This window comes from Saccopteryx bilineata, chromosome 1, assembly GCF_036850765.1.
Source record: "Saccopteryx bilineata isolate mSacBil1 chromosome 1, mSacBil1_pri_phased_curated, whole genome shotgun sequence".
NCBI classification, from domain to species: Eukaryota; Metazoa; Chordata; class Mammalia; order Chiroptera; family Emballonuridae; genus Saccopteryx; species Saccopteryx bilineata.
In genome coordinates this window covers 400,238,625-400,264,386 of record NC_089490.1, presented here as the reverse complement: position 1 = coordinate 400,264,386, position 25,762 = coordinate 400,238,625, and the positions used below count along the sequence as shown (strand labels likewise).

General features: G+C 51.2%; 1 protein-coding gene across 7 annotated transcripts; it reads right to left on the bottom strand.

Moving 5' to 3' along the window:
* Positions 1-57: 57 nt before the first annotated feature.
* On the bottom strand, positions 58-12,409 carry SCYL1 (SCY1 like pseudokinase 1). 7 transcript variants are annotated; one of them, XM_066252018.1, is made up of 18 exons: positions 12,226-12,409; positions 11,765-11,905; positions 11,519-11,641; positions 11,211-11,437; positions 10,677-10,767; positions 10,446-10,601; positions 8,028-8,186; positions 7,000-7,107; positions 6,148-6,261; positions 3,496-3,681; positions 2,741-2,929; positions 2,565-2,640; positions 2,124-2,288; positions 1,766-1,908; positions 1,008-1,088; positions 712-924; positions 561-615; positions 58-456 (listed from the first exon to the last, which is right to left on the bottom strand). In XM_066252018.1, exons 1-18 carry the CDS (start codon positions 12,334-12,336, stop codon positions 332-334), a joined length of 2,463 nt encoding a protein of 820 aa, XP_066108115.1. In that variant the 5' UTR covers positions 12,337-12,409; the 3' UTR covers positions 58-331. The 7 variants fall into 7 exon arrangements, with proteins under 7 accessions (XP_066108115.1, XP_066108116.1, XP_066108117.1 ...); XM_066252019.1 differs by having other exon boundaries at positions 1,017-1,088; XM_066252020.1 differs by having other exon boundaries at positions 3,496-3,651.
* Between the last annotated feature and the right edge of the window lie 13,353 nt (positions 12,410-25,762).

The window sequence follows — 25,762 nt, the reverse complement described above, 5'->3', positions numbered from 1 at the left end:
TGTCTCCCCTGGGCCCAGCCCCAGCATTCCTCCCAGAAGGTGTTTCCTGGAAACTGATAAATCAGATCATGCCTCTTTATTCTTGGCTTTCGAAGCAAATTGATGTTCATGTCTGTGGTGGGCATGGACTCTGCAGGGCAGTGCCAGACCCCAGCCTCCTCGGAGGGGCTAGACTGAGCCCAGCCCAAGGGTGTGAAATAGAATTTATTGTGGCTCTGATTATGTACACTTGAGATGTGCCTGGCCATGCTGGCCAGGCTGGCGTGGTTTGTACAATAAATACATCCATGGGGCTGGCTCTCTGTGGCTGGGAAGTGCCCACACCAGTGGTTCAGTCCAGCTTCCGGGTCCCCAACTTCATGGGGCCCTTGGTGGCCTTCTTCTCGGCACGCCTGGCCTCCATCTCCCGCCGACGCTCCTCCCGCTTCTTCCGGGCCAGCTCAGCCTTCACCTGCCCTGGAGAACGAAGGGGAGCAGGACCTCAGATGCCCAGCCTGTGCCTGCCAGAGAGGTGCGGCAGGGATTGCGCTAGTGTCGGCCCTCTTGGGGTAAGCACTTACGGCTCTCGGTCTCCAGGCCCTCCCAGTTGTCATCGCCCCATGAATCAGGTCGCGGCTGAAAAAGGAAACATGGCCTGGAATGGAGACCAGCTCCCTGCGGCGGTCCATCTCAGGTCTGTACCCTCCCACTAGACTGGTGCTGAGTACCTACCTGGGTACCAACCTCCCGATGTGCCGACAGGTCAGCAAAGGGGTCCCCTTTATCACTGGACTCTGGTCCATCCCAGTTATAGTCGCTGGCCAGCCGTGTGCCCTCAGGGGACGGCTCTTGGGGACTTGGCTCCTGCCAACCCTGCTCCCAGGAGCCGTCAGCTTCCCAGCTGCTCCAGTGTGACTCGGGGGATTTGTGGTTGGGGTTGCTGGTCTGCAAAAGAGAGGTGGGAGGTAGCACCAGGCAGGGAGGGACCTGGCCCAGCTTGCCATGCATACACACACATTCTGTCCCACCTGGCTCACCTGCCCAGCACGGCCAGTGTGGCCCCCAGTGCTCCAGTTGTCTTGTTGGGCTAATACAGACTCAGCCTCCTGCTGCAGTGTGGGAAGGAAAACACAATTATTGCCCTCCTAACCCCCCACCCAAAATGGCAAGGAAGCCCTCTAGCCCCATTCTAACCATGGGGTCCACTGTTTCTCCTTTGGCCTCCCATCTCACTAGCTCCTCACGCCCTACTTCACATCTGTAAGGTGTACACATTGAACCTGGCCTGCTGTCACTCTTCTAAGAGGACTGGGGACAGATCCAGAGTTCCACACCACTTCCCATGGCTTTGGGGAACAGACTGCTGTCAGCCATGTGGGGAAACTGGGCCCAGTTTTGCCCCAATCTCCTTCAGCAAAGCCCCACTCCATCCTGAACACGCCCACCCCTCTCAGGGAGGCCTGGCTCTAGGCCTGGGAGTGGCCCCTCCTTGATGGGCTGGCCGGGCACTGAAGCAGGGGGTAGAACAGGGGGCAGATGAAAGGAAGATCAGTGAGCTGCTCTACCCTGTGCCCTCCCCGCCTCTCACTTCCCACCCTGCTTCCTGGAGCTGAATAGCTCAGCTGCCAGCTCTGGCCCACAGCGGCCACTCCGTGATGCCTACTCACCAGGAACACTGTGCAGATGAGGACAGCCCGACTCGAGCCAAGCCCACATGAGCTCCCTGAATGGCAGCCTGTGACCTTTGAGCTGGGGTCCCCAGGGAAGGCCCCTCAGACCCCCTCACCTCCAAGCTGCCCCAGTCTTCATCATCCCATCTGTCGGCAGCACTGCTGTCCTCTGCTGTGTCCTTGGCCTCCTCTTGTGCCTCCCAGTGTCCTGAGGTCATAGGTGTGGGAGGGATAGGAGTGGGAGCCGGGGCAGGAAGTCCTGGGGAGCAGAGACTCACTGAGTTCCCACACACTGGGGCCCAGGAACGTTTTAGAACAGGGCAGAGGTTGCTGGAGTTGGGCACAAGTGCAGGGAGGGGAAGCTCACAGGGGACTACACCCTCCCGTCCCTTATGTCCCCATCACCACCCTATAGCTCTTGGGTGCCAGCACCTCCCAACACTGTCCCGGATGCACCCAGTCTGGGACACTCACCGTCAGGTGTGGGTCTTTGGGGGATGTTGGGCTCACCCAGGGAAGCTGTGGGGTGTGCACGGATCAGCTTGGAGGTGAGCGAAGAGACCCCTGTAACAGCCCAGCCTGCCCAGCTGGCTGCGGCTCCTCCCACTCCAGGGCTGGAGGCTGCATGGACATCCTTCTCTGGGCAGTGACAGGAGAGAGAGGCTGGTATAGGCACCTCAGGCATCCACTGGGAGTGCAACAGGGCGGTAAGTGAAACAGGGAACTACAAGGGCCCCCTTCTCCAGGCCTGCCTTCTCTCATCTGCAAGATGGAGGCCGGGGAGGGTGGTGTCAGGTCTGTTCTCCTGGGTTCTCCTGGTGAACTGGTGTTCAGATACTCCAGTGAGGACGAAGGGGCCCCAGCAGGTAATGGTCAGGGATGTAGCAGGAGGGTACATGAATGTGGGCCACTCACCCACTTCAGCCAGCTGGGTGGGATCCTCTGACACAGATTCCAGTTTGGAAAGGAAACTTCGAATGGCCTTGAAGGCCTGTAGGGTAGCAAGGGGCAGAGCTGGGGCCTCCAGGGTTCCTGTGAGCCCATGAGGCCAGCTAGGGTCCCGATACCCTTGAGCCCCAGCTGCGCCTCACCTGGTCCCGTACAGATTTCTCAGGATCCACAGTGAGACCACAGAGAACAGGCAGGATCTTGTGGGCGCAGTCGTTCATTGAATAGAGATTGTGGGTGGCGGCAAAGCCCAGGACACCGGCAACCCGAGACGGTGCAAATGGGTCCTTAGTGGCCCGACTGAAGGCAGAGGTGAGGACCCTGTGTCTGGTCTGGGGCAGGGCAGGAGAAAGGGCTCCTGAGTGTAGGGTCAGTTGGAGCCCAGAACCGCCTCACTTCCTAGAGCAGAGGCTGTCCACAGGGCCCCCGAGTCTAAAAACTGTGAGTTAACCACTAATAAATGGGGAAGAATTTATTTAAAACTCTGGATCTTGGCTTCTCAACCTAGATCACTGGACTTACACGACTGCCCCATGGTGACAGGGGTTGGAAGAGCAGCTGCTCTGGGAGGGGCACTGTGCCTCCCCACCTGCCCACCGGCCCCATTTATTCATTCCTGCTAACTGTCTGGGCACCACAGGCATCTGCATTTGCAAACCCTGGCTGAGAGGATGCACAATACCACGGGGCCAAGCAGGCCTGGGTTCGGTTCCCAGATCCAACTCCTTCTGGCTGTGTGACCTGGTGCAACTCACCCCACCCCTCAGACATCAGGGCTTGGAGGACCTAGGACCTAGGTCCCTGGGAGGAAGATGGCCCATAAACAGTGACCTGGCCCTGGAGGAGGCTAGGTCCTAGGACAGTGACAGAACTCCTGGCTGCTGTGCAGGGCACTCACACTGGCACTGAGGTAGGAGCCGATTTTTCCCAGGCAGACGGTGGTGTTGCAACGGATGGGGCCCTGCTCGTCCTTGGCCTGCAGCCGAGCAAAGTGCTTCATCAGCTCCACGTTGAGGTTGGCCTCATTCAGCTTCGGGGCCAGGAGCAGCATGGACTGCAGGGTGGGCACAGGGAAACTGTGGGCCTGGGCAGGCCAAGGGTCACATGAAGAACAGCCTCCTGGGGGGAGGGGTGGCCCTGGACATTAAGAAGACCTGCCAAAGCCCTCCCAACCTGGTCCTGGCCTACCCACAATACTGAGGAAGGGGACCCCATGTTTCTTTCTCTTACAGCAAAACCTCCAGTCTGTCTGCACTCCTGTCTCCCATCTCTCTCGTCTGCTCTCTTGCACACACGCACTCTACTCAGACTTTCACCCCCCACACACTCTTTACCAGTTGGCTTGGATTGAGGTCACCAGTGAACCTCTGTGTTGCTAAATCCAACGGCCAATTCTCTGTCCTCACCAAACTTGACCCTTAGCAGCTTTGACACCGCTGAGCTCTCCCTCCTCCTTGAGACTTTGGTCTGGGGTCCAAAGCACCACCTTTCCCTGGGTCTTCTCAGACCTCACCAGCTGCTCCTTCTTGGTCTCCTTTTACTGAGCTCTTACTTCAGACCCCCAGAGCTCCTCCCCAGGCCTTTTCTTTTACACCCCACCCCAGCTGATCTTACCCATTCCTTGGCTTTGGATGCCCATTAGCTGACAATGCCCAGATGTGAACCTCTAGCCCAGACTCCTCCCTAAACTGCACATGTGCACGACCAGACGTGACATCTCCACTGGCTGTCTGACATACATGGCCAAGACTAAGCCCAACTCCTCCTGCACACCTGTCCCTCCCTGTCTTCTCAGTCAACGGCAGCTCAATCTTCCGGTTGCTCCGGCCAAAAACCTCAGAGCCTCCTTTGACTCCATATTCATCCATCAGTGAGTATCATTGGTTTCATCTTCAGAATGTGGCCCCTTCTCTCCACCTGCTGCTCCCACTAACATCTCAGCTACTGTCATTTCTCACCTGGGCCACTGCAACAGCCCCTAACAGTATCTCAGCTTCTACCCTTGTTCTGAGAGTCAATTCTTAACACAGCAATTCTTTTTAAACAGGTTAGACCAGGTCAGTGCTCAGCTCACTCCCCAGTGGCTCCGTTCTCACTCCCATTGAATGCATCAGGTCCCTGCCATACCCTGTGAGGTCCCCCATCCCCACCATGACTTCTCAGGCTCCACCTCACACACCATGCCCTTTCAGCCACGCTAAAATTCTCACTGCTATTTCCATACTCCAGGCACATGCCAGCCTCAGGACCTTTGCACATGCTATTCCTTCTGCAGGAGGCACATTTCCTTTAGATCTCCACACAGCTCAATCCCTCACCTTCCTTCCTTGAATGACACCTCCTTAGCAATGTCTTCCCTAACCACTGTTTATAAAACTGAAAACCCTTCTCTCCACACTCTATCACTTTCTAATATATACATATTTTCTAATTCTGTTTATTGTGTGCCAAGCCCACACCCCATCCCTCAAAAGAAACTCCATGAGAGCAGGGAGTTTGGTCTGCTTGTACATAGTGCATCCCAGTGAGGTGCTCAGCCCATATCTACTGAACAGAGGACTATAGACCATGCCCACCGTGCTCCTCCCAAAAGCTGCTGAGCTGTACCCATAGTCTAGACCAGGGGTCCCCAAACTATGGCTCGCGGGCCGCATGCGCCCCCGAGGCCATTTATCCTGCCCCGCCGCACTTCCGGAAGGGGCACCTCTTTCATTGGTGGTCAGTGAGAGAAGCATAGTTCCCATTGAAATACTGGTCAGTTTGAGCCCTGGCCGGTTGGCTCAGCGGTAGAGCGTCGGCCTAGCGTGCGGAGGACCCGGGTTCGATTCCTGGCCAGGGCACATAGGAGAAGCGCCCATTTGCTTCTCCACCCCTCCGCCGCGCCTTCCTCTCTGTCTCTCTCTTCCCCTCCCGCAGCCAAGGCTCCATTGGAGCAAAGATGGCCCGGGCGCTGGGGATGGCTCTGTGGCCTCTGCCCCAGGCGCTAGAGTGGCTCTGGTCGCAACATGGCGACGCCCAGGAGGGTCGCAACATGGCGACGCCCAGGATGGGCAGAGCATCGCCCCCTGGTGGGCAGAGCGTCGCCCCCTGGTGGGCGTGCCGGGTGGATCCCGGTCGGGCGCATGCGGGAGTCTGACTGTCTCTCCCTGTTTCCAGCTTCAGAAAAAAAAAAATGCAAAAAAAAAAAAAAAAAAAAAAAAAGAAATACTGGTCAGTTTGTTGATTTAAATTTACTTGTTCTTTATTTTAAATATTGTATTTGTTCCCGTTTTGTTTTTTTACTTTAAAATAAGATATGTGCAGTGTGCATAGGGATTTGTTCAGTTTTTTTTATATTCCGGCCCTCCAACGGTCTGAGGGACAGTGAACTGGCCCCCCTGTGTAAAATGTTTGGGGACCCCAGTCTAGACACACATGCAGGATGGTGCCTGCCCTTCCCATAACCTTCTCAGACCTACATACCAAACCCAAGACCTTTGTGTCCTGGTGTTAAATTCCCTCCAATCCTTGGAAAACTAGGGGTGGCAACTCTAGGCCTGGCCATACTCACCTTGACAGTCTGCTCCCGGATGGCAGGGTTGGTGTCCAGGAAACCATGCACAACGTGGGGAAAGATCTGGGTGTTGACTGTTGGCTCATCAAGGTATTGGATGAACTGCTCCATCTGTGGCCCAAGTTGATGTGAAAACTCAATCAGTTCCTCCCCCCTGCTCCCCCTCCCCAGTCATAGGACCACTCTTGGCTTGGTTTCTGCACCTGGCAGATCCTGGCCAAGGGAGTGAGTCCCCTGAGCCGCCCACCTCAAATCTGGCCCCTCTCTGGCCTCAAGCTAATGTGAAGGGGTGTGAAGAGGCCAGGAGGGTGCCAGGAAAAGCCAAGAACTAGGAGTCGGAGGGTCTGGCCTCTGGTCCTGCTCAACAGGCTAACTGTGTCATGCCCTTCTCAGTCCCTCCACTGCCTTTCTTGTAAAAGGGGGTAAACCCCTGACCAGACAATTGTTGTGAGGAGAGCGAATTATACCTGAGAACCACCAGGTATTTCCTGGTTCACAGTGGCCCCCCCACCCTCAATCCATCAATCCTGTCTTATACTCCCAGCTGTCCTGAGCTTGGCAGGAGAGATATTATCCTCACTCTAGAGAGCTAGAGTGACTGAACCAGGAGATGGGGTGAGGGTGGGGGATGTTTGAGCCCTGCAGCTGGGCAAGCTAGGCATTCCCAAAGCTGCCAATGAGTCCTGTGATTATTTTGACTTCAGAGAGCATGGCCTCACTGGTCCCTTATCTGTGTACATGTTTGGGAAGGGGTTTCTGGGGTGCCAGGCAGGGGCATCCCCAGCAGCCAGAGTGGGGTCTGGGCGGCGTGGAGGTGGGCAGGGCTGGCTGGGGCCCCTAGGCCTCTACCTGCTGTAGGAGGCGGATGCGCATGGCCCGATCTGTGGATGAGAACATCTTGACCACGACAGGGATGATCTTTTGTTGATATTCTTCAGCACTAAGGAACTTGCCCACCTGAGTGAGGGAGCAGAAAGAGGGGCTTAGCTATAGCCACAAAAATGGAGGATGTCACTGGGCTCATTTATCGTACTACTGCTTTCCCAAGGTGGGAATGGGGGATGGTGGGGGGTGAGGGGAACAGGTACTTTCTCAGCAGCTCCTCGGCCCATGTTCCATCTCAGTTAGCCCTGCCCTTAACCATTCTGAGTCAAGCCTCTCTTAGGAGGCTGAAAGCACTGCACCTCTCCTATAATCAGGTACCACATGCCACATGCACACACATATACACATAATTCTGCCTACAATTTCTGGGGTTTCCCAGTGATACAGGATTTGCTTGCTGTCTTCCCTACTTCCCCCATGCCAAGTCCTTCAGGAGAAAGGGTTCTCCCCAAAGTGGGCAGAAGGGGAACTGGCAGGTGCCCAGTTAAGGGCGGACTGTAGTCTGAGGAGGGGGATAAGGACCTAGCCCACAGAAGCCAGGAAGCTGAGTGCCAAGTGGTCATGAGGGAGGATGGAAAGTGAGGTGGGGAGCAGGTGACTCCCTGGGCCCTGGGAACTAGGGTGGGACACAGGTCAGACCAGGAGGGCTGTCTTGGGGACACGGAAGAAGGACTGAGGGCTCTGAAGCAAGGAGTCTTCTGAAAAAGAATTGTGAAGGACCAGGGTTTTTCCTCCCCAAAGACACGAAGTCCCTTCAGCCTCCCTGACAGCTGGCTGACTGAGCTACTGAGATGTCGGCAGGAAGCAACTCCTTGTGTGGGCTCGGGTCTACCCTAACTGGGCTGCCCCTCCCCAAGACAGCCCCACAGGGCTAGCCCCCACTCCAGGGCCTCCCCTTGTGATCTGATCCACCAGTCAGTCTCTGGGCCCCAAAGTACCCGAGGCTCCTAGCCTTGCAGTCTCCCCTCACTGAGGCCCCTGGTCCCACTCACCTTGAAGAGGGGGGTGAGGACCACGGCCCCCGCGTTGCCAAACTCAAAGGCAGTCAGCAACTGGGGCAGCACCTTGTGCCGGCAGAAATCCTCAGGGAACGAGTCAAGGCTCTTGCTCAGCTCTTGGAAGAACTTTTGCTTCTCAGCTGGCTCTTTGATCTGCGGCAGTGAAGACAGGGTGCAGGGAGGAGGGAATCAGCCTGGTCACGGCTCTGCTTTGCCACAGGCAAAAACGGGGTCACACCAGCCTGTGGTTAACTTGTGAATTCAACTGTGTGGGCTCTCCCATTTATCACTATGCGACCCTGGACAAGTTCCTGCATCTGTTAAATGGGAAAATAGCTACACTACCTCCCGGGGTTGCTCTGAGGATTCAACCAGAAAATGACAGACAGCTGTCAGCACAGTGCCTGGCATTCCACAGGTGCTGAATCAGTGTCATTCTTATTACTGTCACCTGACCTGCTGCTAAGAAAGCAGCCACCAGGAGGATCAGGCCCTTTATCAGCACTGCCTCTACTCACAACCCAAACTGTACAGCTCAGAGAGGTGACAGGGCTTACTCCATTCCTTGACCCTGGCTGGGTCGGGCCCACCTGCAACCTTGTGCCAGGCAAAGTTCATGGCAGACTGTGGGAAGGCAAGGATTAGGTGCAGTTTACCCTCAAACCTGGTCCTCCCATTCAGAGACTACATGGATCAGGGTGTCAACTCAAAGTTTTCCCAGAGGCCATAATACCCACAACTCGCATTTCTTGATGACAGACGACATGCCAAGCAGGGTTATAAACTAAAACCTTTACACAAATTAAGTAATCCTCATAACTTTATAAAGGTACCAATAGAATCCATACTTAATCCAACAAGGAAGTTGACTGAGGCACAGAGGCAAGGAGCTTGTCCAGTCACACACTAGGAAGCAAGCAGGCAGGGAAGGGTTCAACTCAGCAGGCTGGGAGCCCGGCTGTGCTGCCACCTATGCAGGAGCTGTGGTTCCTATCACAGAGGAGAAGGCTGAGACTCAAGTCCACCTGCCAAGAGTGGCCGGTCCTGTGTTACTCCAAGGTTTCTGTGCCCTCTGCTGCACCCTCACCCTGCAGCTACCGCCCAGCCCGGTAGAGGCGGCCTCTCACTGGGGATGAGAAGGACCCAGCTGCCTCTTGAGCGGCACAGCTCCATGTAGGAGGCAAGCTTGGTGCTTTGACAGTAGGGTTCTGGGGGCCAAGGCCCAGAGAAAGGCCAGACCACATCCAAAGTCGTACACTGAGAGAGTCGCAGCTGGGCTCTTTCCACTGCTCTGTCATCTGGGCGCTGCCCACCCACAGTCTCCTGGCCAGAGAAGCCCATTTCCTATGAAGTGCATTTGAAGCAGAACGGCAGCCCAACAGAGCCAGCCACACGAGGCGAACTCCAGGTAACCAGGTTCCTGCTGCCCCTACACCAACCGGGAGGCAACAGGGCTCAGTGCTTCCAGCGCATCTTCAAAGTGCTGCTCCAGTCCTCCTCCCCCACGGTCCTTCCAGGCTCCGGCTGAGCCAAGGTTCCAGACACTCAAGGTCTGTGAGAGTAACTGTCACCCCTCCTGACTCCGGGTTCTGTCACTTCTCCATACGCCCCCAGCACAGCCAGGCCTGGGCAGGTCTCCAGGGCAGAGCCTCCCCTGGCATTCCCTACAACAGTCCTATGGGCAGCAGATACCACTGTCACCCCCACGAGACAGGTTTAGAAACTGAGGCTCAGAGAGGCTAAGCCAAGGGCTCCCTCCCCATGTTCCCTCGGCCTGGAACACTCTTCCCCAGGTACTATCCCCATCCCAGCTTCACGCATCTCAGGCCTCAGCTCCAATGCCACCCCTGAGAGAGCCCTTCCCTGAGCACTCTGCCTGGCCATTTTCCTGCCTGCCCTAGCCCCATTCCGGAGAGCACACGTGTCCTCATGTACGTGTTTTCTGTCCCTCCTCTCCAACGAGAGTCCCTAAGGCAGGACCTGGTCCCTTTGCTCCCTGTTAGCCCCTTGAGGGCAGGGTTCTAGGTCTGACTCCTTTCTCCACCTTCCTTCCCACACTGCAGACCAGCACAGGGCATGGCACACAGCAGGAACAGGGCCAGAACAGATGATTGGAGTCAATGGTATGACAGGACCATCACTAAGCACCTACTATATGCCAGACAGCACTATGCATTTTAAACTCGCTGAATCCTCACCATGCCCTTTGAAAGTAGGTACTATTATTAGGACTGCGCTTTAGCTAAGAGAAATCACACAACAAAGAGCAGGAGACAGAGTTTGAATCCAGTGAGCCTAACTCCACAGTCTACTGTGATCTACAAAGATCTAATTATGAGAGAGCCTGCAAAGTGGGGAAGGGGCTGGGGGTGCACAATGCAGGACCAAAGCCTAGGGTGGGGGTGTACTCACCTGAATTTCTTCCAGGAAGAGGTTGGTCTCCACAAAGCGGTTGTTCATGAAGCCACCAGGCGCCCGGCAGTTCTGAAGGAAGCGGGCTGGGTTAGGACGCACCTTCGGGTTGGCTCCAACCAGCTCACAGTAATGGGGCACCAGCGATTTGGGGATCTGTGGGAGAAGGGTCAGTGTTGGGGCAGGGCTGGTTGGCTGGCAGGGAGGGGACTAGGGGAGCCAGACACTTACCTTGCCAGGGTTGCGCAGGGCGGCTGCCCGAGGTAGGGGCCCATTGAAGACTTCCCAGATGAGGCAGCCCAACCGCCACATGTCGGATGACCTGAGGCAGTGACCAGAGCTGCTCAAGGCCCTGCCACCTGCCATTCTAGACCTCCAACCTGCCTTGGGCACCAAGCACACAGTGCATGGCAGACCCTGGGCTGTGTCCTTCAGGTGATCCTTCCATCAGCCCCAAGAAACAGGTTTCATTAGCCCATTTGACAGATAAAATACTGGGGCTCAGAGAAGCAAGGACATCTGCCTTAGGTCACACAGCTTTCAAATTCAGAACCACCTAACCCCAAAGCCTGTGTTTATCCTGTCCCATCTCCCTGCAGAGCTGGGAGCAAAGGAGTGTTTCCCACCTGGAGAACTCTGATTCCCTCCCCAGTCAGGCAGCAGGGGACAAGGGATTGTGTGCCAGCTAGCCTAGGCTTCCTGAGGCTGCAGGGGCTTCCAGCACACAGCAGGTTGAGCCAGGCTGCCCCCACCCCCACCACCTACCACTTCTCTCTGACAGCTCTGCCACTGCTATCAGCCAACTCTGGAGGGTCATACTGCTCAAGCTCGGGGATCCCCTTGCGGGGGGGTGCCCCACCATTGCCTTGGTCTGAGTACATGTAATCCAGGCCCCCAAGCTTCCACTCGCCAGCCCGGTCCACAAACACAGCGGCCATGCAGACATTGTTGTGGATGAGGTTGCAGTCATTGACCAAGAAGCTGAGGGCTTTCTGGGGGCAGAAGAAGCCATTACCCTCCAGTACTCCAAGCCCCCCAACCCCTGCTCTCATCACCATTGCCTCCCACCTCACCACAATCTGATGTAGCCCCCAGGAGAGCTCCAGCTCCTTCGGACCACCAGCCTCCGCTCGTGCCTTGAGGTACACTCCCAACGGGGTCACAGCTTCTGTCACTACGTGGAGGCATTTGTCTGTCTGAAAAGGGATAGGGGGGTATTAGGGAGGGGGACCAGACGAGGACAGAAAGTGAGAGACATGATTGGAAGAGAGGGGGTGGAAACCGGGAGAAAGTGGGAAGCAGAGGGGGGCAGCGGGTACCTCCAGCCCATCGATGTAGGCCAGAATGTTGGGGTGTCGGAGAGTTTTGAGGCGCTTGAAGGCGGCTTTGGCCACCTGGGTCTGCTCTTCAGCGCCAGGCTTCACGTCGTACACGAAGACAGACACCGTGCTGCCCGTGGCCTGGGAGAGGACAGGGGGCTGACCCTCCGGCTCCGAGAGGATCCCCAGAGCAGCCAGAGCCCGAGGGAAAGGCCGCCGCCGGATCTCTCCCCAGGCCGGTCCTCAGGGCCAGCGCCGGGCTCACGTGACCCCGGTTCCGTCCGCCTGTCGGCCCCTCGGCCCTTCCTCCCGCCACGTTGGCACTGCCCGTCCCCCTCCCTCGGCCCGTTGTCCCGGCGGCTCCGCAGCCACGTCAGGCGGGGAGCGACGCAGCGGGGCCGGCGGCGCTGACTAGGCGAGGCCGAGGTCGACCGAGGCCTGCGGAGTGGAGCCGCGCTCACCTTCTTGCGGCCGCGGTGCAGGGCCCAGAGACCCGGCGGGCCGCCCTCGGCGGGTTCCGGGCTGAGCTCGAACGGAAAATCCCGGACTGGGTCACGGGCAAAGAACCACATCGTCGCCCCGCCACCAGGGTCTCGGGCAATTCAGTTCGGAGTCCTCCGCCGGCCGAGCCGGGGCGGGCCGGGGCGGGGCCTGAGTCGGGGGGCGGGGCAGAGGGGCAGTGCGGTAACCCGGCGGGCGGGCCGGGCCTGTGGGCGGGGCCCGGCGGGTGGGCGGGGCAGGGTCTGAAGCCCGGGGTAAGCTTGGTCCAAACTTCCCACGCCCCGCTGCGCTCGCGCTCATCCGGCGTCACCAGTTTCTGGCTGCTGCGCGGTGCTTGCGGGGTCACCCAGAGGCGGGTCACCCAGAGGCGGATTTAACGGTGGGCGCACCGGGTGCGCGCCCTGGGCCCAGACTTCTTCCTGAAGGGCCCTGCAAAACCCCAACTTTACACTTTTTTCGAATGACACCAATTTTGGTTTCATATGTGCAACTTTAATATTAATAGTAGATAATACTTTTTACTTATTTAAAAATATAGCTAACATGTATTTTTATTTTCTCTCTCTCTCTCTCTCTCTCTCTCTCTCTCTCTCTCTCTCTTTTGAGGGGCCCAATATTTTCTTCTGCGCCCAGAGCCTCAACCAACCTTAATCCGCTTCTGAGGTCACCCAAATTCTCTCATCTTCTGTGGCCTTATATCTAAATGTGGGTGATAGTAGAGTTCACCTTCCAGCCTTATTACAAAGACGAGAACTTGAGAAGGGAAAAATGGGGAAACCGAGGCGAGGAGGAGGGATGGGGAGAGAGATGAAGAGGAAGTCAACCCATAAACAAGAAGGGATGCAGAGATGAGTGAGGTAGAAACAGGGAAGGCGATTATCCTCAAGCCAAGACATGCAGTAGGCGCCTCCAGGATCCAGCAGGGGTCCGTGTTAGAACGAGGAAGTGACCAGGCGAAAGGCACAAGGAGACAGAGCCCCTGAGAAGGAATGGGTGGGGGCCAGAGAGTGAAGCAAAGATCCAAGGGAGCTTCAGGAACCCTGGGGTAGGGGGAGGAGACCAAGGGAGGAAAGAGGCACAGACCCCAGAAAGTGGGAAGAGAAACAACCCAGCAAGTCCAGAAAACAGAGTGCTAGGCAGGGCTCCTGCTCTCCTGGGCCCCGCAGACCCAGCTTTCCAGTCGACAGGGCCAGCATCTCCTGCAGGCCCCACGGTGCCTGTGCAGATTAGCGCTGTCAGTGGCTCAAGTGCCAGTCACGCTTCTGCAGACCCAGCCCCTTAGCTGGACAGAGCCCAAGGTCCAGGAGTGGCTAGGCAGGCAATGGCCCCTCTGCAGGTAGGGTCTCAGGGGACCCAGAGTTGGGGACAGTCCCACAGCCACAACCTATGGAGTATGGGTGAGATCCTGGAACTGATTATGAAACATCTGGTTAGGATGCCTTTGGGAGCAGACTCAAGGGCAAGGATGCCAAAGGCAGCAGAGCTCGGTTCAAATCCCGACTCAGCCGCTCTCACTGGTTGTGGGATCTCATTTGCCCTCTGGGAACCTCAGTTCTCCATTTATAAATTGGGGTGAATGGCACCCTGCACCTCACTTGACACAGAACAACCACTCAGCGGAGATTTGTTCTCTATCTTTTCTGGTCCAAGTACCTACGCAGGACAGTCACACAGAAGCTGCTTGGGAAAGAGTAGACATTATGACTATAGATCTTCTTGTGTGACTTTGATAGGAAGACAGTGATGGCATTATGAATGTGGGGTTGGTCATACTGGGATGAGAAGTATCCTGTCACTGGAGGGGAGCAGAGGTCTTAAGTGCCAGAAGATGTAGTCCAGACTTGATCCTACTGACGAAGTGTTTGTGAGCGTTGAGTGATGGCAAGGGGAGGATGGGTTAGGGTGAAGTTTTGGGGTGGAGGTCATGGTTGGAGGGAAGAGAACATAGGATTCATGTGGTGGTATTTAATTAGTGGCACATTCTCTTAGCACCTACCCAATGTTAGGCTGGTGCAGTGTGTGGGGCCTTGCCTGGAGAGGAAACAGGTGCAGAAGGGCAGGACCATGGGGTTGGGGGAGATCTGGGAGTCTTTGGTGCACAGAACAGCAGGAGGTAGGCACCAAACCTACATCAGCCTGGGCACAGCACACCACAAAACGTAGTTACAATTGAAGAGCCAGTAACGGGAGCTGCCCCACCGATTCTCTGCTAACTGTTCTTCTGCAGCAGAACCCGGCACAGGGAAGCTGCCCTCTTAGAAAGGAGACACCATGCCTTTACAAGCTCTCACCTTATGCCTGCCCTGGCCTCTCGTTGTGAGCCTCCATTCCACCCACTGTAAAATGGGGATAATACCAGTTCCTCATCAACTGCCCCTTGGTGGGGGGACCAGTGTTGTTCCAATCTCACAGATGAGGAAACTGAAGCTCTGGATGCTCACACAGTAGGAAGAGGCAGGGCCAGAGCCACTGTGCCACCTATTCCTCCCTCATCAGCCAGGACAAGTCCACGCAGCCCTGCAAACCCTGCCACGACCCATGGACGACCTAGGGCAGGCAGCCATGGGGTCTGCAGAGGCATGAGGAGGCCAGGGGCTCCAGATAAAATACAGTAGGAGATCAAGCAGGCAGGACTTGGAGGCAGACGCCTAGATCTGAATCCCATTTCTGTGGGATCTTGGGCAAGTCACTTCAACCCCTGGATTATGGAGCCAGACTGCAGGACCCAGCTCGGCTGTTTATGAGCTGTCAACCTTGGCCAAGTTACTTACTCTCTTTGCACCCCAGTTTTCTCACCTGTAAAATGGGTGGAATAATCATATCTGCTCCATAGGTGTGGTAGGCTGATTACCATCCTCTCAAAGATGTCTACTTCTTAATCCCTAGATCCTGTGAATTATGTTACCTTAAAGCAGTAAAAGGGAACATAATTGCTGTTCTGGTTAAGTTAAGGGTCTTGAGAGGAGGAGATGACCCCGGATCATCCAGGTGGGCCTGATATAGTCACAAGGATCTTTACGAGAAGGAGGCAGGAGGATCACAGTGAGTAGTAGGAGACATGTCCATGGGAGCAGGAGACTGGATTGAAGTCAGGAAGCCAAGGAACACAGGCGACCTCCAGAAGCGGAAAGGGACAAAGAAGCATTCTCCCTGCAGCTCTCAAAGGAACACAGCCCTGCTGACACCTTCAGATGGACATCCAGAACTGTAAGATAATAAGTGTGTGTCTTTTAAAAACTTACTTAGGCCTGACCTGTGGTGGCGCAGTGGATAAAGCGTCGACCTGGAAATGCTGAGGTCGCCGGTTCGAAACCCTGGGCTTGCCTGGTCAAGGCACATATGGGAGTTGATGCTTCCAGCTCCTCCCCCCTTCTCTCTCTCTGTCTCTCTCTCTCCTCTCTAAAATGAATAAATTAATAAAAAAAAAACTTACTTAAATTTCAGAAAGAAAGGAAGAGATAAAGACAGACAGAAACATCAATCTGTTCCTGTATGTGCCCTGACTGGGGACTGAACCTGCAACCTTCGCTTACTGGGATGATGCTCTAACCAACTGTGCCATCTGGCCAGAGCAGCACCTGTTGTTTCAAGTCACTACATGTGTGGTAATCTGTTACAGTAGCCAGAGGAAACCAATATGGAAGGCATGTTGTGAGTTAGTATGTGTATCAGCTTCAGTGTTTAGCACATAGTGAGTGCTCAGTAAATGACAACCGTTGTGTGGACCATAGGACTGTTTGTAATAATGGAAAAGTGGAACAATCTAAATGTCCACCCGGAGTGGAGTGATTAGAAACTCCCTCCATACTATGGAACCAGGGCAAACAGTTAACAAGATAAAAAGCTGTTCTGTTGAGGCAAGAGACAATCACAATCACGATGTCACAGCTGTCTTCTGAGTACTCCTGCATGGTCATTTCTGATCCTCCCTACAATATGCCAGACCTGTTTCAATCTGAGAAATCACAAAGTACGTAATCTGACCAGGGAAAGTCTAATGTAAAAGAATTATTAACTATAAAAGGAAACTGGAATAACAAGGGATCGGCTACTAAGAAGTCAAGAGAAGGCTAAAAATCACAGGATTAGCAGGTACAAGGATCAGCCCCCAGCTCTAGGGCTGAGATAGAGCGGCCCCTGACAAGAGCCCCTGTGCAGCCCCAGGTGTGAGATCCACACCTGGTTGGAGAAGGAAATGACTGTGGCTCACTGGATGGCAGAGAAGTTGTGAAGAGCCGTGTAGGCCCCACGGAACCTCCTGGAAAACCTTCCCTTAGGGTACGGGAGAAGAGGCACTCCACTGCTCCCAGGGTGGGGGTGGAGTGCTGCTGGCCCCCCGCGCTGCGGAAGCCTGGTACTGAAAAAGCGGCCGCGCCCCCTACAGGAGCTGCGCTGGCAAAGCGGCCCCGGCGGCTGCAGCGGGCTGAGGAGCAGGTCAAAACCAGGAAGGAAGCAAAACCTCTTCCTCAAGAAATGCTGTCCGCGCCCTCTACTGGCAAAACTTAACATTGCGCCATCTGATGAAGGAAAAATAAAGGACCCAGATCCGTTTTCACAGATAAGATAAAAGTGATGAATTTAGAGCTTAGAGACAATAAATAAATGGCACAGAATTGGCCCTGGAAGGTTTGCTCAGTGGTAGAGCGTCGCCCTGCGTGTGGATGTCCCGGGTTGTTCCAAGTTCAATTCCCAGTCGGGGCACACAGGATAGGCAATCATCTGCTTCTCGACCTCTCCCTCTCCCCTTCTCTCTCCCTCCTTCTACTGCAGCCATGGCTGGATTGGTTCCAGCGAATTGGCCCTGGATGCTAATGACCTCCCCTCAGGCACTAGAATAGCTCAGTTGCCGAGCAGTGGATCAGATGGGCAGAGTGTCACCCAGGGGGGGCTTGCCGGGTGGATCCTGGTCCTGTGCCTGCAGGAGTCTGTCTCTCTGCCTCCTTGCCACCCTAACTCACACTTAATGAAAAAGAAAAAGAAAAATACTGTAATTGGCACAGAATCATTAGTTCCATTTTTACATATGAGGAAACAGGCTCCAGCCTGACCAGGTGGTGGCGCAGTGGATAGAGCATCGGACTGGGACGCGGAAGGACCCAGGTTTGAGACCCCGAGGTCGCCAGCTTGAGTGCAGGCTCATCTGGCTTGAGCAAAAAGCTCACCAGCTTGGACCCAAGGTCGCTGGCTCCAGCAAGGGGTTACTCCGTCTGCTGAAGGCCCGCAGTCAAGGCACATATGAGAAAGCAATCAATGAACAACTAAGAAGTCGCAACGCACAACGAAAAACTAATGATTGATGCTTCTCATCTCTCTCCGTTCCTGTCTGTCTGTCCCTGTCTATCTCTGCCTCTGTAAAAAAAAAAAAAGGAAACAGGCTCCAGAGAGGGGAAGTAGTGCAACCAGTGCTAGGATTTCCTGTACTCTACAAAACATTTAGAAAACAGATTGCAAAATAATCCATGTTCCATTTTAGTGATAAAAAGTCCAGGCCCTGGCCGGTTGGCTCAGTGGTAGAGCGTCGGCCTGGCATGCAGGAGTCCCGGGTTCGATTCCCGGCCAGGGCACACAGGAGAAGCACCCATCTGCTTCTCCACCCCTCCCCCTCTCCTTCCTCTCTGTCTCTCTCTTCCCCTCCTGCAGCCAAGGCTCCATTGGAGCAAAGATGGCTCGGGCGCTGAGGATGGCTCTATGGCCTCTGCCTCAGGCCCTAGAATGGCTCTGGATGAGACAGAGCGATGCCCCAGAGGGGTAGAGCATCGCCCCCTGGTGGGCATGCCGGGTGGATCCCGGTCGGGCGCATGCGGGAGTCTGTCTGACTGCCTCCCTGTTTCCAGCTTCAGAAAAATACAATACAAAAAAAAGTTCACTAAGTATAATGGTGCACAGGCATACCCTCCAGCTTGGAGGAATACATGCCAAATGCCAGCACTTCCCTCTGGAACCTGGGGATTACAGAGAGCTCTCCTGGCTATATTGTTAGGTTGAACAGTATGAAATTGCCGTGTTTGTAGTTAAAAATAGTGAAATAACTGGCAATATCATACAGTTCAACATAATATTTCTGTGATATAATGTTTGAAATTTTCTCAGAGTGTAAATTACTTTTATAAACAAGGGCTATGTATGTATATGTTACTAACATACATACATATATGTATACATATTATTTATATATTTATATACACACAATAAACGTGTGTATTATGTATGTATGTGTGTGTGTGTGTGTGTTTTGTAAAGTCTTCCATTCAACTGCCTTTTGCCTGAAGTGGTACCTTTTCCTACAGTAAAATAGAAACTTTAAGCTAACAGGGATCCAAAGACTTTAGGGGAAAATATTTGTGTTCAACACACTGCAAGGTCCCAAGAGCTACTTGTTGCCTGACCAGGTGGTGGCGCAGTGGATAGAGCGACTGGGATGTGGAGGACCCAGGTTCGAGACCCCGAGGTCGCCAGCTTGAGTGCGGATTCATCTGGTTTGAGCAAGGCTCACCAGCTTGAGCCCAAGGTCACTGGCTCGAGCAAGGAGTCACTTGGTCTGCTGAAGGCCCATGGTCAAGGCATATATGAGAAATCAATCAATGAACAACTAAGGAACTGCAACGAACAATTGATGTTTCTCCTCTCTCTCCCTTCCTGTCTATCTGTCCCTATCTGTCCCTCTCTCTGACTCTCTCTGTCTCTGCCACAAAAAAAAAAAAAAAAAAAAAAAAAAGAGCTACTTGCTAATTTTCCATGTTTTGTTTCCGGACAACTTATCGTATGAAAAACCTGTCATTTGTGTCCTTTCTACTTATTTTATGATATTTAAGTTGTGAAACAGAGAATCTGTCATTAAACAATAGTGGATCTCATGTGGCAGATAACCAAACTTAATTTTAGAAAGTATTTGATAGGCCCTGGACAGATAGCTCGGTTGTTTAGAGCATCATCCTGATATGCCAAGGTTGTGGGTTCGTCGAAATCCCCTAACCTCACACCCTACCTCCCACCCAGTGGTGGGATTCAGCCCCTTCAGTAGAACTGATATCTAATTTTTTGTTGAGTTCGATGAACCGGTTTTTAAAATGGCACTTGTAATCAGGGTTCTCTCTAACGTGGAAATCAGAAATTTACATTCCTTACTTTTTTTTTTTTTTTTTTAATTTTTTTTTTTCTTTTTCATTTTTCTGAAGCTGGAAACAGGGAGAGACAGTCAGACAGACTCCCGCATGCGCCCGACCGGGATCCACCCGGCACGCCCACCAGGGGCGACGCTCTGCCCACCAGGGGGCGATGCTCTGCCCATCCTGGGCGTCGCCATGTTGCGACCAGAGCCACTCTAGCGCCTGGGGCAGAGGCCACAGAGCCATCCCCAGCGCCCGGGCCATCTTTGCTCCAATGGAGCCTTGGCTGCGGGAGGGGACGAGAGAGACAGAGAGGAAAGCGCGGCGGAGGGGTGGAGAAGCAAATGGGCGCTTCTCCTGTGTGCCCTGGCCGGGAATCGAACCCGGGTCCTCCGCACGCTAGGCCGACGCTCTACCGCTGAGCCAACCGGCCAGGGCCATTCCTTACTTTTTAAAAAATGTTTATTTTATTTATTTTAGAGAGAAGAAGGGAGAAAGCAGGAAAGAAACAGGAACATTTCTTTTTTTATCTGCCCTGACCGAGATCAAACTGGCAACCTCTGTGCTTCCAGACGACACTTTAACCACCTGAGCTATCTGGCCAGTACCATTCCTGACTCTTTTTTTTATATATATAAATTTTTATTAATGTTAATGGGGTGACATCAATAAATCAGGGTACATATATTCAAAGAAAACATGTCCAGATTATCTTGTCATTCACTTATGTTACATACCCATCACCCAAAGTCAGATTGTCCTCCGTCACCTTTTATCTAGTTTTCTTTGTGCCCCTCCCCCTCTCCTCCTTCCCGCCCGCACTCCCCCTCCCCCCACCCCCGGTAACCACCACACTTTTGTCCATGTCTCTTAGTCTCGTTTTTATGTCCCACCAATGTATGGAATCATGTAGTTCTTGGTTTTTTCTGATTTACTAATTTCACTTCGTATAATGTTATCAAGATCCCACCATTTTGTTGTAAATGATCCGATGTCATCATTTCTTATGGCTGAGTAGTATTCCATAGTGTATATGTGCCACATCTTCTTTATCCAGTCTTCTATTGAAGGGCTGTTTCCATGTTTGGCCACTGTGAACAATGCTGCAATGAACATGGGGCTACATGTGTCTTTACGTATCAATGTTTCTGAGTTTTGGGGGTATATACCCAGTAGAGGGATTGCTAGGTCATAAGGTAGTTCTATTTTCAGGTTTTTTTGTTTGTTTTTTTCTATTTTTCTGAAGCTGGAAATGGGGAGAGACAGTCAGACAGACTCTCGCATGCGCCCGACCGGGATCCATTCGGCATGCCCACCAGGAGCTACACTCTGCCCACCAGGGGGCGATGCTCTGCCCCTCCGGGGTGTCGCTCTGTTGCGACCAGAGCCACTCTAGCGCCTGGGGCAGAGGCCAAGGAGCCATCCCCAGCACCCGGGCCATCTTTGCTCCAATGGAGCCTCGGCTGCTGGAGGAGAAGAGAGAGACAGAGAGGAAGGAGAGAGGGAGGGGTGGAGAAGCAGATGGGCGCTTCTCCTGTGTGCCCTGGCCGGGAATCGAACCCGGGACTTCTGCACGCCAGGCCGACGCTCTACCACTGAGCCAACCGGCCAGGGCCTATTTTCAGTTTTTTGAGGAACCACCATACTTTCTTCCATAATGGTTGCACTACTTTACAGTTCCACCAACAGTGAATGAGGGTTCCTTTTTCTCCGCAGCCTCTCCAGCATTTGGTATTACCTGTCTTGTTGATAATAGCTCATCTAACAGGTGTGAGGTGGTATCGCATTGTAGTTTTGATTTGCATTTCTCTAATAACTAATGAAGATGAGCATCTCTTCATATATCTGTTGGCCATTTGTATTTCTTCCTGGAAGAAGTGTCTGTTCATGTCCTCTTCCCATTTTTTTATTGGATTGTTTGTTTGTTTGTTGTTGAGTTTTATAAGTTCTTTGTAAATTTTGGATATTAGGCCCTTATCTGAGCTGTTGTTTGAAAATATAATTTCCCATTTAGTTGGCTGTCTGTTTATTTTGTTGTCAGTTTCTCTTGCTGAGCAAAAACTTTTTAGTCTGATGTAGTCCCATTCATTCATCTTTGCCTGCACTTCTCTTGCCTTTGGAGTCAAATTCATAAAATGCTCTTTAAAACCCAGGTCCATGAGTTTAGTACCTATGTCTTCTTCTATGTACTTTATTGTTTCAGGTCTTATATTTAGGTCTTTGATCCATTTTGAATTAATTTTCGTACAAGGGGACAAGCTGTAGTCGAGTTTCATTCTTTTGCATGTGGCTTTCCACTTTTCCTAGCACCATTTGTTGAAGAGGCTTTCTTTTCTCCATTGTGTGTTGTTGGCCTCTTTATCAAAAATTATTTGACCATATATATGTGGTTTTATTTCTGGACTTTCTATTCTGTTCCATTGGTCTGAGTGTCTATTTTTCTGCCAATACCATGCTATTTTGATTGTCGTGGCCCTATAATATAGTTTGAAGTCAGGTATTGTAATGCCCTCAGCTTCATTCTTTTTCCTTAGGATTGCTTTGGCTAATCGGGGTTTTTTATAGTTCCATATAAATCTGATGATTTTTTGTTCTATTTCTTTAAAGAATGTCATAGGAATTTTGATGGGAATTGCATTAAATTTATATATTGCTTTGGGTAATATGGCCATTTTGATTATATTTATTCTTCCTACCCATGAACAAGGGATATTTTTCCATCTCATTGTATCTTTTTCGATTTCCCTTAACAATGCTTTGTAGTTTTCGTTATATAGGTCCTTTACATTTTTTGTTATGTTTATTCCTAGGTATTTTTTGTTGTTGTTGCAATCGTGAAGGGGATTATTTTTTTGAGTTCGTTTTCTAATATTTCATTGTTGGCATAGAGAAAGGCTATGGACTTTTGATTTTTTAATTTTTATTTATTTATTTATTTTTTACAGAGACAGTGAGTCAGAGAGAGGGATAGACAGGGACAGACAGACAGGAATGGAGAGAGATGAGAAGCATCAATCATTAGTTTTTCATTGCGCGTTGCAACACCTTAGTTGTTCATTGATTGCTTTCTCATACGTGCCTTGACCATGAGCCTTCAGCAGACCGAGCAACCCCTTGCTGGAGCCAGCAACCTTGGGTTCAAGCTGGTGGGCTTTTGCTCAAATCAGATGAGCCCGCGCTCAAGCTGGCAACCTTGGGGTCTCGAACCTGGGTCCTCTGCATCCCAGTCCAACTCTCTATCCACTGCGCCACTGCCTGGTCAGGCAAGGCTATGGACTTTTGTATGTTAATTTTGTATCCTGCGACCTTACTGTATTGATTTATTGTTTCTAGTAATCTTTTTGTGGAGTCTTTGGGGTTTTCGATGTATAGGATCATATCATCTGCAAAAAGTGATACCTTTACTTCTTCTTTTCCGATATGGATGCCTTTAATTTCTTTCTCTTGTCTGATTGCTCTGGCTAGAACCTCTAGTACCACATTAAATAAGAGTGGAGAGAGTGGACAACCCTGTCTTGTTCCTGATTTAAGGTGGAAAGTCCTCAGTTTTATGCCATTTAGTATGATGTTGGCTGATGGTTTATCATATATGGCCTTTATCATGTTGAGATATTTTCCTTCTATACCCATTTTGTTGAGTGTCTTAAACATAAAGTTGTGTTGTATTTTATCGAATGCCTTTTCTGCATCTATTGATAAGATCATATGGTTTTGTTCTTTGTTTTGTTGATGTGGTGTATTACGTTAACCGTTTTACATATGTTGAACCATCCTTGAGATTCTGGGATGAATCCCACTTGATCATGATGTATTATTTTTTTAATATGTTGTTGTATTCGATTTGCCAGTATTTTGTTTAGTATTTTAGCATCTGTATTCATTAGAGATATTGGTCTGTAGTTTTCTTTTTTTTGTGCCATCCTTGCCAGGTTTTGGTATGAGGGTTATGTTGGCCTCATAAAATGTGTTTGGAAATATTGCTTCTTCTTCAATTTTTTGGAAGACCTTCAGTAGAATAGGGACCAAGTCTTCTTCTTTTTTTTTTTTTCATTTTTCTGAAGCTGGAAACAGGGAGAGACAGTCAGACAGACTCCCGCATGCGCCCGACCGGGATCCACCCGGCACGCCCACCAGGGGCGACGCTCTGCCCCTCCTGGGCGTCGCCATGTTGCGACCAGAGCCACTCTAGCGCCTGGGGCAGAGGCCACAGAGCCATCCCCAGCGCCCGGGCCATCTTTGCTCCAATGGAGCCTTGGCTGCGGGAGGGGAAGAGAGAGACAGGGAGGAAAGCGCAGCGGAGGGGTGGAGAAGCAAATGGGCGCTTCTCCTGCGTGCCCTGGCCGGGAATCGAACCCGGGTCCTCCGCATGCTAGGCTGACGCTCTACCGCTGAGCCAACCGGCCAGGGCGAGGACCAAGTCTTCTTTGAATGTTTGATAGAATTCACTAGTATAGCCGTCTGGGCCTGGACTTTTATTTTTGGGGAGGTTTTTGTTTTTGTTTTTGTTTTTAATATTATGTACTATTTTTTTAATTTTTATTTATTCATTTTTAGAGAGAAGAGAGACAGAGAGGGAGAGAGAGGAGAGAGAGAGAGAGAGAGAGAGAGAGAGAGAGAAAGGGGGAGGAGCTGGAAGCATCAACTCCCATATGTGCCTTGACCAGGCAAGCCCAGGGTTTTGAACCGGCGACCTCAGCATTTCCAGGTCGATGCTTTATCCACTGCGCCACCACAGGTCAGGCTTGGGGAGGTTTTTAATGTTTTTTTTCTATTTCTTCTCTACTAATAGGTCTGTTTAGGCTTTCTGCTTCTTCATGACTCATCTAGGAAGGTTTTATTGTTGTAGGAATTTATCCATTTCTTCTAGGTTGTTGAATTTAGTGGCATAAAGTTTTTCATAGTAATCTACAGTAATTCTTTGTATATCTACGATGTCCATGGTGATTTCTCCTCTTTCATTTTGGATTTTGTTCATATGAGTTCTTTCTCTTTTTTCCTTGGTAAGTCTTGCCAGGGGTTTGTCAATTTTGTTGATCTTTTCAAAGAACCAGCTCCTTGTTCTATTAATTTTTTCTATAGTTTTTCTGTTCTCTCTTTTTTTTTTAACTTTTTTTTTTTAGATTTTATTTATTAACTTTTGGAGGGGGGAAAGAGAGAGAGAGAGAGAAGAGGGAGAAGCAGGAAGCATCAACTCCCATATGTGCCCTGACTAGGCAAGCCCAGGGTTTCAAACCGGCAACCTCAGCGTTCAGGTCAACGCTTTACCCACTGCACCACCACAGGTCAGGCTTTCTTTTTTTTTTTAAACATTTTTTTTTAGATATTATTTATTGACTTTTGGAGGGGGGAAAGAGAGAGAGAGAAGAGGGTTTTTCTGTTCTCTATTTCATTTATTTCTGTTTTGATTTTTATTATCTCCTTTCTTCGGCTGGTTTTGGGTTGTTTTTGTTCTTCTTTTTCCAGTTCCTTAAGGTGTGAAGTTAAATGGTTCACTTGGGCTTTCTCTTGTTTGTTCATATAGGCCTGAAGTGATATGAACTTCCCTCCTATTACTGCTTTTGCTGCATCCCAGAGATTCTGATATGTCGTATTGTCATTTTCATTTGTCTGTATATATCTTTTGATCTCTGCGCTTATTTCTTCTTTGACCCATTCATTTTTTAAAAGTATGTTGTTTAGTTTCCACATTTTTGTGGGGTTTTTTTCCTCTTTTTTGCAGTTGAATTCTAGTTTCAAGGCTTTATGATCAGAAAATATGCTTGGTACAATTTCAATTTTTCTGAATTTGCTGATGTTATTTTTATGGCCCAACATATGGTCAATTCTTAAGAATGTTCCATGTACACTAGAGAAAAATGTATACTCTGTCGCTTTGGGATGAAGTGTCCTGTAGATGTCTATCATATCCAGGTTCTCTAGTATTTCATTTAAGACCACTATATCTTTATTGATTTTCTGTTTGGATGACCAATCTAGAACTGTCAGTGGTGTATTAAGGTCTCCAAATATGATTGTATTTTTGTCAGTTTTTATTTTTAGGTCAATAAGTAGCTGTCTTATATATTTTGGTGCTCCTTGGTTTGGTGCATATATATTAAGGATTGTTATGTCTTCTTGATTTAGCATCCCCTTAATCATTATAAAATGACCATTTTTGTCTCTGAGTACTTTTGCTGTCTTGTAGTCAGCATTATTAGATATGAATATTGCTACGCCTGCTTTTTTTTGGATGTTATTTGCTTGGAGTATTGTTTTCTAGCCTTTCACTTTGAATTTGTTTTTATCCTTGTTGCTTAGATGTGTTTCTTATAGGCAGCATACAGTTGGATTTTCTTTTTTAATCCATTCTGCTACTCTGTGTCTTTTTATTGGTGAGTTTAATCCATTTACG